This window comes from Sinocyclocheilus grahami, unplaced genomic scaffold (assembly GCF_001515645.1).
Source record: "Sinocyclocheilus grahami isolate Dianchi unplaced genomic scaffold, SAMN03320097.WGS_v1.1 scaffold401.1, whole genome shotgun sequence".
NCBI classification, from domain to species: Eukaryota; Metazoa; Chordata; class Actinopteri; order Cypriniformes; family Cyprinidae; genus Sinocyclocheilus; species Sinocyclocheilus grahami.
In genome coordinates, this window is record NW_015505580.1 from 794,429 (window position 1) to 807,980 (window position 13,552).

General features: G+C 34.4%; 1 protein-coding gene across 1 annotated transcript in view; it reads left to right on the forward strand.

The window, feature by feature from the left end:
* ralgps1 (Ral GEF with PH domain and SH3 binding motif 1) overlaps window positions 1-13,552 on the forward strand; it is a 100,191-nt gene that overhangs the window by 5,233 nt on the left and 81,406 nt on the right. The window contains exons 2-5 of the mRNA XM_016231866.1: window positions 6,345-6,428; window positions 6,671-6,754; window positions 8,546-8,635; window positions 10,748-10,840. Coding sequence (XP_016087352.1) covers window positions 6,345-6,428; window positions 6,671-6,754; window positions 8,546-8,635; window positions 10,748-10,840 — 351 coding nt within the window. The remainder of the gene's footprint in view (window positions 1-6,344; window positions 6,429-6,670; window positions 6,755-8,545; window positions 8,636-10,747; window positions 10,841-13,552) is intronic.

Sequence of the window (13,552 nt, forward strand, 5' to 3'; positions counted from 1 at the left end):
TTTTTTTTTTAAATATGAATATGTTGATGCAAGTACAACTTGCTTCAGTTGTGTAAATGACCACTAGTTGTGATAAAAGCCCTACAACTTTTATGCATCCAAAAATATGCAAAAATGCTGCAGGTGTGTGAACTCCATGAATCGGTGCTCTTTTTAAATCATCAAAAACTCAACAATCCAAGGCAAATATTAGTTTGATTGACATATACAACAAATATTAGAGTTTAACAAAGTAAAAGATTATAAAATTATAAGATTATATTAATTATAAAAAGAGTTAAAAAAATGTCTCGGTTACGTATGTAACCCTCGTTCCCTGAAGGAGGGAACGGAGACGTCACGTCGGAGGACCGACGAAATTGGGATCTCGCTTAGAGGGACCAATCTACTTCGAGTGTAAACTAAACGAGCCAATGCACATTGGCATGCGATTATTGCATCCAGCTGCTGCTGATCACAGCGTGAGTATAAGTAGGCAGCAGGTGCAGCGCATATTCAGCTTTTCGCTTCGGAGCCGAGCGATCACATCGTTCCGCTCCTGCGCACAGGGGAGATGATCATTTGCAACACGAACAGGGGGTAGTGCAGCCTGATGTGTGCAACCCACTCGACACGGGAAACCACCACCGCTGAAGCGCCATCCGCCAACACGAAGAGCTCTCCAAGAGCGTGCTGAACTCGTTCAGTCTTCTCTCCGTAGAGTAGTCAGGAGCGGAACGATGTGATCGCTCGGCTCCGAAGCGAAAAGCTGAATATGCGCTGCACCTGCTGCCTACTTATACTCACACTGTGATCAGCAGCAGCTGGATGCAATAATCGCATGCCAATGTGCATTGGCTCGTTTAGTTTACACTCGAAGTAGATTGGTCCCTCTAAGCGAGATCCCAATTTCGTCGGTCCTCCGACGTGACGTCGAGAGTGACCGACTGAAAGGGAACTAAGTTTATCAGTTAATAGAAGCATAAACTTAAGTCTTTTTCTCACATAAAACTTGTCTCTTCTGAATTCTCTTCTGAATGTTGAATTAAAAAATCTAATTTAAAATGCACATTCGAGTGATGGTTTGAGGTTTTTAAAATTAGTTGATTATAGGACATTAATATTTTAACTTTATTAACGCCTCATCTGTATTGGAAAAAAATAAAACTATTTTTTAGTGCCACTCAGTGAGGGTTTGGTATGGAAACTGCAGTGATTTAAAACTTGGGCAACATATTTCATTTTTTTTTCTAAAACATATGCATCACTTTTAAGTAAAATGTGCACAATGGGCTAGTTATGAAATTTCATCTTTCCATCTCACAAATGTAATATGCCAGCTCAAGGGAAGCATTTAATTACCTATTCATTAGATATGGCTCTTTTTATATTTATAGAAACCCACTATGCTCTATTAAAGATGCATTAAGTAACTTCTTCCACTGTAAAAAAAAAAAAAAAGTAAAAAGAATAAGTTTCACCCCACAAGAAATCAATAGTACTTTTATAAAGTATATTTAAAACTCCCAGAAACAAAAAATTCCACGTAAACGAAAATTACTTACTGCACCTTTAAAGTGCCCATTTAAATATGTTAATGTAATAGTTCACCCCAAAATTGTCACTATTTACTTTTTTCCCATACATTAAATTGAAAGCAAACGGTGACCATCTTAACGCTTCACGTCTGGAATCGTTTGATTCCATTCATGGTGACCTTGGTGTGAATCGCTGGCTTTTTTCAAAGAGATGAGCAAATCAATCCTTACATTTATTAAGAGTCAGGATTGTTTGAACTTTATCCAGAGTATATGTGAGCATAAGTGAAGTGAGTGCCATTATGATGATGATGTCCATTGACCAACATCTTTGCGGTCCTTCGTTAACATGACATCACCTCTGAGCTGTGTGCACTAATGAGTCAGTGTGGATTTGAGGTCACTTTCTGTTGGAATCATTTCTCACTGACAGCCACAGACATTCTAGATTGGATTTGTTTAAAAAAACCATGGGCTTATTGTTATTTATTGATTTTCCGCGTGGCAGCATTAATAGTTAGCATTATGAGAGTTTCAACCATTGCTGTATGATTGATTCTGGTGAACCTAGCCAATGGTTTGGTGTGCTAACAATTTGGATTTCCGAGTTAGCACTTTCCATGAATAAAGGCATGAAAATTCAGTGAAAGAAGGTGCTTAATCAAAATCAGCTTTATTTTATATATTTAATTATACACTACCATGTAAAAGTTTACAGGCAGTAAGACATTTTTTTTTGGAAGAAATTATTCAGCAGGGATGCATTAAATTTATTGAAAGGAACGGTTAGGAAAATTTAATAGAAAATGTAGTTTAAATAAATGTTGTTCTTTTGAACTTTCTATCCATAAAATAATTAAGAAATATTAAGCAGGACAATTGTTTTCAACACCAAATCAGCATATTAGAATGATTTCTGCCACTGAAGACTGAGGTAAAAATAACTGCTGAAAATTCAGCTTTGCCATCACAGGAATAAATTACAGTTTAATGAAAAAAAAATATTTTGAATTATTATAATATTATTATAATAAAACCGTTTTAACTGTATTTATAATCATATAAATGAAGCCTTGGTGAGCAAAAGAGATTCTTGCAATAACATTACAAAAACACACACACACTAAAAATAAAAATTAACTAATTTAAATGTAAAACAAGAACAAAACGGTATGTAACGTATATGTATGCCAAATTAAGCTAACTAATAGCTAACTTGTGGCACAGTGTGCTGGTTTGTAGTTTTTCCATCAACAAAGAAAACCATTTGTTTAATATTTTTATAATAATGTTGGTAGCTGGGTTCAAAGGTTGAGTTTGACATATGTTGGTCAGTGGTAATAATATACTCCGAATTCCAGTCTTGCTTTTTGGGGATCACAATTGAAAAAAAAAATATATATATATATATATATATAATTAGGGAAAATTATGCATTAACAGGATTGAGTATTTAATACTATTATTGCTCTTCTCCCGAAACATCTAAATAAAAGGATATACCTTTCAAACTGCAAAAAAAAGCAATGCAGTTAGGCCCTTGTGTAGGTGTTTGACATTCTAAAACATTAATAAAGGTCTGGATTGGGTGAAGGAAACAGCAGAGAAGTATTTTGCCTCTTCCTCCCCTGGAGTCTCTTTAGTCACAGGTGAAAATTGGTTTTCTCTACAACTGACAGTGCTGTCATGTTTATCTGCTTGTACTCAAGGTGTTGCCAATGGATTTATTGTAAAAATGATTTGTGGAGCATGAACTTGTTTTATGTCAAGATAAATCTTCCATCCTTATTCCTGTAGACATGTTTGCATCTCAGCAGCTCTGCGCACATAAATTGTTCAGCTGATTGATTTTATAAAAAGTAGCAAAACATCTACCATGGTATTCCTTCTCTGAAGAAGACTAGAGCGTGAAACACATTGAATTAATTTGCTTACAGCAGAAGTTCCCACTGGAAAAGAGCTCATTTTAAAAATGCTGAGTTTGACCTCCTCCGCCACTAATTCAGGATGCATTCATTACACTCAGTCTTTCCAACCCTGACATATTTGACAACGAACGTGGGCTTGTTATTGTTGAGCCCTTTGCCTGTAAGTTTCACTGGCCAGTGGAAACACTAGTATAAGTACATTTTTGCGTTTGACCACATGCACATACATTCATTCATCAATATTTCAGCTGCATGCTTCAGGGATTATTGCGGATTCTAAAAGGAGATGTTCATGAAGTTGACACGGGCAACTGGATTAATAGATTTCAGATGTACGTTGGTTCTATAACAACCGCTAAATTGTTAGTGCTGTGTGAGTAATGTGAGCAGACAGTGTCTCTTTGCATAAAGTGGTGTCTTGTACAGTTGGTTTTGGCTACAGACCTTTTGCAGAAATTATTTAGAGTCAGAATGAAAGCTTAAGTGTGAAAGTTTGTATGCTTTTGTCATATGGAATCAAATTATATTTGATCTTTTGAAATAAAGACGACTATAAAACATATTGTAACTTTCGGAAGTCAAAACCAGAAATAATATTTATATAAAAGTGCCACTAATTCAGGATGCATTCATTACACTCAGTCTTTCCAACCCTGACATATTTGACAACGAACGTGGGCTTGTTATTGTTGAGCCCTTTGCCTGTAAGTTTCACTGGCCTGTGGAAACACTAGTATAAGTACATTTTTGTGTTTGACCACATGCACATACATTCATTCATCAATATTTCAGCTGCATGCTTCAGGGATTATTGCGGATTCTAAAAGGAGATGTTCATGAAGTTGACACGGGCAACTGGATTAATAGATTTCAGATGTACGTTGGTTCTATAACAACCGCTAAATTGTTAGTGCTGTGTGAGTAATGTGAGCAGACAGTGTCTCTTTGCATAAAGTGGTGTCTTGTACAGTTGGTTTTGGCTACAGACCTTTTGCAGAAATTATTTAGAGTCAGAATGAAAGCTTAAGTGTGAAAGTTTGTATGCTTTTGTCATATGGAATCAAATTATATTTGATCTTTTGAAATAAAGACGACTATAAAACATATTGTAACTTTCGGAAGTCAAAACCAGAAATAATATTTATATAAAAGTAAAATTAAGTACATTGCTTAAACCTTATGCTGCTCTTGGCTGTGCATGCTGCTCTGGATATCCTTCTAAATTATGAAGTTTGATTTTAAGAAGGTCCCTGATCGTTTCAGTCACATTTCGATGAGGTTAGTAAAGGAAGGATCAGTTAAAAAGTATATTGCATGAATGGTGTTGTTAAAACATCTGCCTGCAGGAGAAACTGGAGCGCGCACACACACACATACACACAATCTTATAGGGTCAGAAAGAAAGGTGGAAAATTGTAATGAAAAACTGAAATATGACTCTTTTGGGTGCAAAAAAATTGTAATAAAAATGTATACCCCCTTAAACTGAAATTTACTGCTAATATACACTATTATTCAAAAGTTTGGAGTCTGTAAGATTTTTTTAATATTCCTGAAAGAAGTATCTTATGCTCATCAAGGCTGCATTTAATCAAAAAGAATCAAAATTGCTGAATAAAAGTATTATTTTCTTTTAAAAAATAAAACCTTACTGACCCCAAACGTTTGAATGGTAGTGTATAACCAAACAAGTACTCTTACATTATAGCTATGCTGTGTCCCTGACGAACTGTGTGGCTTAAAGTGATGACTTCGCAAACAAACCTAAAATATTTTAGTAAGGTACTGTACCCAGACTGAGCTGCTTATTCACATGGAAACTCCACTCCACTCAGTCCATGTGGAAACTGAAATGCCTTCGAATGTTTCCATCTGCTTTTAGTCTGCACGATACTATAAAAGTGTTAGTATTCATAGCTCTGTGAACCTGAGGAGGCTTAGAACCATATAAAGTCCCCATGCAAAGCTGTTCTGTCGATGAGATGAAAGCAACAGATGTGTTTATTCTGTGCATACTTTTCTCCCTATATTCCTACAGTTCATTTAGAAATGATTTCTAAATTAAGTCAATACAAGGATGGTATATTTATGCTACTATAGGTCAATAACAAATACAGTATTGTGAAATATGTAGTAATTCTCAGTAAATGCTAAAGTGGAAAATAGTGTGGCGCTTCAAGTGTTGTGGGTATTTTATTTTACTTTTTATGCTCAGTTTTTTGACTTCATGAATGAAGTAATGGTGTAAGGCATGTGTAATAAAGAGCCATTCAATGTGATTTCATTAATATCAGAGTACACTACTATTCAAAAGTTAAAGAAATTAGTACTATTATTTAGCAAATGCATTAGATTGATCAAAAGTGACAGTAAAATATTAATGCTGTTTTTTATTTTATATTCATTATATACAAAAATATTAAGCAGCACTACTGTTTTCAATGTTGATCATAATAAGACATGTTTCCTACACAGCAAATCAGCTTTGCTGATCATGTGACGCTGAAGACTGGAGTAATGATGCTGAAAATTCACAGGAATAAATTACATTTTAAAATACAGTAGTCAACATTTGAAGTGGATCAAAGTTGTCCTAAAACCTAAAACCAAAATGCATTCTTGTCTTAGGACAACTTTGATGAACTTTTTTTTGATCCACTTCAAATGTTAACTACTGTATATTCAAATATATTTGTCATTTTAAATATAATACTACTTCACAATATTACTGTTTTACTGTATTTTTGGTCAAATAAATGCAATCTTTGTGAAACTTTTTTCAAAAACATAAAAAAGCAAACTTTTGAATGGTAGTGTAGATAAAATGCAAGCATTAGACTTAAGTATTACACTAAAAAAAACACTGTTGAAAAGTTGAATTGACTATTTGGTTGTTTAGGAGCTGGCGAGCTGTGGATGGAACAAGAAGGAGAAGCATAGCCTTTCACCCAACGTTGTGGCCTTCACACGGAGATTTAACCAGGTAAACAATATTGTGCTAGTCAGTGTAACCAACAGGTAAGATCATTTATTAAAAGCTTTATGCTGCTCCAGTGTTATTACTGTATTTTTGGTCAAATAAATGCAATCTTAGTGAAACTTTTTTCAAAAACATAAAAAAGCAAACTTTTGAATGGTAGTGTAGATAAAATGCAAGCATTAGACTTAAGTATTACACTAAAAAAAACACTGTTGAAAAGTTGAATTGACTATTTGGTTGTCTAGGAGCTGGCGAGCTGTGGATGGAACAAGAAGGAGAAGCATAGCCTTTCACCCAACGTTGTGGCCTTCACACGGAGATTTAACCAGGTAAACAATATTGTGCTAGTCAGTGTAACCAACAGGTAAGATCATTTATTAAAAGCTTTATGCTGCTCCAGTGTTTATTGTTTGCTAAACTTAAAACTTGTCTTAAATTGACAGCTGGTGCCATGAGCTAAAGACTGTCTTGCTACATGTGTAATTGTGGTATAAAGACATTTTTATTTTAAGATATTGTTGTTGTTGTTTTTTTTAGATGATTAATATTGGTTATTTTACTTGTAGTTTCCTGATGCATTGGTAATTTCAGTAAGATCTCAGTTTTGTTTCCATACTATAGCAGTTTAAGAGACAGTTTCATAACAGGTATAGAGTGTAATTTTTTTCAGGGTTCGAGACCTAGGTCCATTAGCACCACCAGAAATAACTCATATAATAGAGGTCAATGGATGTTATTATACTGAAACAGGAACATTGACACTGTGTTTTAGTCGCAAATGCACTAATGCTAATTTGACACATGGTCCGCTAGAAACCTCACTATATAGCTGATAAAGTATATTTTATGTAGACTATTTTAGAGCCTGCCATTTAGGCTCTGTGTTTAACACATGAGTCTATTAGTGTGAAACAGAAGTCCGTTAGGTGTCCACTTATACAAGCTCAAATGGAGGATGCATGTTGCTTCAGATCACATGAAATTTGTATTTTTACTGGATATTACCGTTTTTGTAGCACAAACAGGCGTCCATCATGCTGCTCCATTTAGCTATTTTAACCAACAGCTGCATTAACTCCATTAGATGAATGAATACACTGCACTGGACACATCCAACAAAAATGGGGTTTTCTCCCTTTTTTCCAGACTAATGCCAGCCACTCTTCTTTGTCTACTTCAGTTTTGCCACATTTTTTATAAGTGGCATTACATGCATTTGAAAGGGTCAATGAAGTACATAATAAATAGTACTTACACATACAGAACTGATGTTTTACAACAGCGGATTGTAAACTTTCAGACAAAGCACCACTTTTGACAAATGAAAACAACATCCAAGTACCCACCTAGTCAGAACAATGTTCCTTGAGTCCCTGCATCCTCTTTCTGCACACCACACACACATCCTTACACACATTATAATGACCTGACCAATTCATCAATTCACACAATTTTACTGTAAATGCACAACACTTTCTTTATCCCCATTTCTGAAAATACGCCTATAAATATCCGCTTATGAAGGTCAGTATGCAGTAGGAATGAATATGATTTTTATTTAAATGGTATTTCTTTTTGGCAGAGCTTAAATGTCTTGGAATGTTGATGTAAGCGGTCATTTGAGGTCTGCAATTACACTTGCCATTTCGGTCTTTTTAATGTCATCATTAACAACCAATTTCTTATATTTCCTGAGTGAAAAAAGGAACGATTCAGTTTTGCTGCTTAGATTCATTTGATTGATGTTCTGGCACTTTTTAAAGCCTGTACGTAAGAGAAAACACTCTTTCTGAAAACTGTTTTTCAAATACAGTTTTTCTCATAAATCGATGATTTCCGGTATTTTTTCATTAATCTGTTTATGTTCATTTTTAGGAGTGTATTAAAGCTTTATTTTGAGATCTAGTGTGTGCTGCACCTTTTGAGTCATTGTTGCTGAGAACGGTTGGTGTTTTTTTGTCATCACAGTAATTACATAACATATAGCCATAAATTATATGCGTCCATGTATTTTTAATTTCTTTTTTAAATCCTAACTTTAAATCTAAACTCTTATTCTGCAGAGATAACCATACATCGTGGAACTAATTTAATTCACTTACTATATTTTCTTCTCTTAGGTCAGTTTCTGGGCAGTGAGGGAGATATTGACGGCTCAAACATTGAAAATCCGAGCAGAAATATTGAGCCACTTCATCAAAATTGCCAAGGTGAGACATTCTTTGGCTTTCACTGTTCCTTCAGCCAGTGCAGCTTGGTTCCTTTATTTACCGTTAGTTATTTTTTCTTTGTCTGTGTTGCCATGGCAGCAGAAATATAACTGACCCTATAAATTCCAAGTTCAAGTTCAGTCATTTCTTATTATTTTTATTCACATATGAATTGCGTTTGGTATCCTAGTAATTGTCCTTGGCTCTGGCATTAGTATAACTAAGCATGGGCACTTTCAAGAATTTTCCTTTAACAATGGGCGATTTTAATGACGTTATACAAGTCTTGATGGATTAAAGCCTTCTGTTTTAAGTCAGTGAGAATGGGTAGAGACATTGCACAGGAGTGGTGAGTATTTATGGCATAAAATGAGGATGAGGACATCATACAAATGGCTTCATCTGACTGAGATCCATCTCAGACTCAGTTTAAACAGCCTGCAATATATCAGTTTTCAGAAATCAGAATCAGAATCAGAAAGAGCTTTATTGCCAAGTATGTTTGCACATACAAGGAATTTGTTATAGTGTCACAAGCTTCCAGTACAATGAGACAACAACAACACACAGATAATAAAAGTGAGATGTGAATAAAATACACATGCATAAATATAAACCACAAAAAAAAAAGAATAAATTGTATGTACAGGTGTGCAGGTGTGCAGGTGTGATTAAACTGCCTCCATTTGTGATTAAACATTTAAATCACAAGAAAATGCAGAAATCAGAATCAGAATCAGAAAGAGCTTTATTGCCAAGTATGTTTGCACATACAAGGAATTTGTTATAGTGTCACAAGCTTCCAGTACAATGAGACAACAACAACACACAGATAATAAAAGTGAGATGTGAATAAAATACACATGCATAAATATAAACCACAAAAAAAAAAGAATAAATTGTATGTACAGGTGTGCAGGTGTGCAGGTGTGATTAAACTGCCTCCATTTGTGATTAAACATTTAAATCACAAGAAAATGGAATCCATTACATTTCTGAATTATCTTCAAATGACGATAGTAAACAACACATGCAGAATATAAAAAGCCCTTATAGTGTCAAAAATGTCCTCATTATTACTCTCAAACTAAACACTATAATCATATTTTCTCATTTCAACATAACTTTATTCTCTTGAATCATCTCATGCATTTTATTTGACTTTCCATCTGTCTTATAATTGCTTTTAAGATGTCATTTAGTACAGGTACATTTTATTGAGAGTAAATATTGTGAATCCACTTTAAAATTAGGATTTTAAAAATTGTGATTTTATATTTCCAGTCCACTTCAGTTGTTCAAAGTAAATCGCTAACTTCTAAATCTGTAAAGTGACAGTAACATGGAATTTATTGCTTCTGAGTTTTATGTTTTGATTTTCTAAATCAAAATGACACCTTATATGTTCAAAATTAAGGTTATGTTCGGAAACTCTAATAAAAATGAGTAGTCATTTTTAGCCACTTCTTCTTCTGTATGACCTATTGCATGTGATTTTTAAAAAAAATTATTTTAGCTTTAATTTTATACATTTAAAGATTAAATATTTCTTTTGAAATGATACTTCAAAAATTCTCCAAATAATCATGCAGTTATTTAGATGCTTTTCTTGTCCTTTGTGCCAACAGTCTCTCTCTCACACACACACACACAAACAGAGCCAAAGGCTGCTGTGAATTCAATCAGTCTACATGCTCTCCTGAAACTCAATGTACCATGACACAGAAAATCCTGCTGAACGACTCCTTATGGTCGAACACTCACCCTGCACTACCTGCCAAACCTGAAAGAGCTGTGTACCCTGCTACCGGCAGCCATGCCCCAGTAAGCCTGAGTGGGCTACGATAACGGTTATGCTGATGGATAAAGCAGATCAGCCAATGACTAAAAAAACAAAGCAGCATTGCTTTTTCTCCTTCTTTCCATAAAGGTTGTTGACGCATAGTAGTTCACAGAGGTCAGTGTAGTGGAAAAGAAAAGAATGACAACAGCATGACATGACCAGACCAGAAAACACAGTGGAACAAACAAGTAAAGGCCTACATTGGTGTCTTACATGAGGCATGCAACTAATTTATGTTTATTAAGATTGTGTGTCTTGTGTCTTTACAGAAACTCCTGGAGCTGAATAACCTGCACTCTCTGGTTTCAGTGGTCTCTGCTCTTCAAAGCGCACCTATCTTCAGATTGAGCAAGACCTGGGCGGTAAGCAGTTTTATTTGATTTTGTTCATGATCTATTTATGACATTTTTATTTTTGACATTCTATTTAGTCAACAGTTAGGACTGTTCATTTTTTGTTTCATATATTTGTCCATATGTATTCCAATTAAAATAACATAAGCCATATGTATATAAAATAATATCTATGTAATAAATAGCAATGCATTAAGTCATAAAAATAAGTTTTTAAGATCATTATAAATATGATTTGCATGGGTATTTACTGTTTAGTTATGACATCATCCCTAATTATGATCATAAATTCTAAATTTTTAATTTGTAATATAGTATCAGGGCATCATAGCCTCTACAGCAGAAGAAGTTTCCATATTTTATTTAGGAAGACACAAGGAAAAAACTTCTCATTTAATATTCGGTTCCCTTACAGGGGATTTATTGTGCATAACCACCAAATGCTAGCTGTTCTGCTGCTTTATAATTTAGCTGACAATGCAGTGTTTGTGTTTATTTCTCCAGAGAGCCCCAGTGCTCTTGGATTTCCATTGATCTTATTTGCAGAGATGTAGATGAGAAGGCCGTCTGAATGCATGGGGACAGTGAAAGAATGAGCCCATTGGATCCCGTTCTGAACATTTAAGTGGCTTGGAAAATTTTGAAAGGGCTGTTTCTGAGACCTTTTTTAACGTTGCCAAAGCTTTAAATCTATTTATAAGTATTTGCATCACCCCAGTTTGAGGTCCAAAACCTCTTGGCCTCTTTTCTTGAGGAAAAAGGAGAAGGACTAAACTATATATGCTGTACAGACAACACTTACAACCAGTCCTCAATGAGCACAACTGAATAAGCTGGGTATTTAACCCATCATTTTTTAGAGTGTAAATTTTTTTTTTAGCTATATCGCCCAGCCCTAGGTGTAAACATATAAAGGTCCCAAAAAGCTGAATCCAGGAGTTTTTAAGGTAGTAAATGACTCTTTAAAAGTCAAATCAGGCAGTTTTTTGTATTCACAGTACTTATTTTGTTGAGAGATGTCAGTGGTAGTGAGTTTAGGCTCACTGGGGGCCTTAATGATTTGCGATGCAAGCGGCTTCCAGAGTTGACATTCCACATTGAGCCACAGCACTTCTGCAAATTGAGAAAATATGGAAAAAGAGGGAGCATGTTGTTTATAAGTAATTGCGGCGGGACCGTTTGTCTGATACCACAAGCACAGCTCTCTTGCCATACGTTTAGCTTTGCCACAAGGGAAGTTTGACAATGACATTATTAAATAGAATATTATGCATCATTAAATGATGTACTTAGTTAAATTTACATTTAACAACAAAGTTTATTCAATTTGTTAGTGTAATTCGTTGATTCTGTGTATATCACAACAACCAATTTAGACCTACAAATAATATGCCAATATTTATGAATATATTTTAGATGATTATTATTGTTTTTTGGTTTATGCTAGACACAGAAGCTGACATACAGTTGACAAACTGACAAAATGCCAGTCATCTTTAAAAAGCCACAGACTTTATTCAGTGTTCTTTGCATTCCAAAATGCTTCAGGTCTAACTAGAAAGATTGAAATGTCACATGGCCAGACACTGTGCGCATGCATCAGTTACAGGGATCATTTCTGATTCATTGCAGTCCTGTTTTAAGAGGTTGCTTTTCCATATGTCCTAGAACCCTGAAGCTTGAATTGGAGAAAATGTGCACACTGAACTGTGGTCCGGTTTTAATTATAGATTGGAGCGCATTTCATTTGTTGTCCTGTTCATAATGAAAAGGCACTTGCGTGTATTTGCTGACAGTTTTGCCTGACTATAATGACTGTTTTCGGTCTTTCTGTGCAAATGGTTTCTGTTTCACTGCTCATGGCACAGACTGGATTGAGTAATTCTTTGTCATTTGTTCCAGCCCATTTCTGAACCGCTTGACTTCGAGGCCTTGTTTCCACTTATTTGAAGATTAACTGCTGATTTCCCAGTGGGCATACAATGAATTAGGAGGAATATGGTGCTCACTGGTACACATTTTGGAGCAGATTATATACAAGGATATAGATTTTATATGCCTTTATCGTTATATTCAGCAATTTTAGGTTTATTGGTTTGTTCTATTTTATACATGGATGCAGTGGGGTCTGTAAGTCTGAGATCACTTTAAAAAATGACTTTTTAAAGCTACAATAATCAAAGGATTAAATACTAATCATTAATAAATAAAGAAAGGAAAGTTAAAGTTGTGGCATTAAATGTAAAAAAAAATACAATTCTGCAATTTGTTGCTCACTAATCAAATAATTTAGTGTCATTGATATGATTCTGTCAAATGTTCTTCTTTTGAAACTCAAGATGCACTTTGGATCATTTCAAATCATTGTGGAGAACATGATCATATAGGATTTTGTGGAACATATAGGATTTTTTTTTTTACTCAATTTTTTATTCTGATAATACAATGCATATTTTATTTTCATATCGTATTGTATATTCATTTTATTTTCTAAAATGTGTTTCTAGTTAACAGTTTGGACTTTCCACATTTTAGATAACATTAGTAGTCAATAAAACAATTATAATAACACAAACACTATATAGAAACACAAACGTACACGCAATAACGTGTATGTAAATTTAAGCCAAAAGGTTAATGAGAAATATGGCTTGCATATTATGATAATCAATTCTGAACATTTATTTATTTTTGTATATATTTATTGAATTATTTGGATAT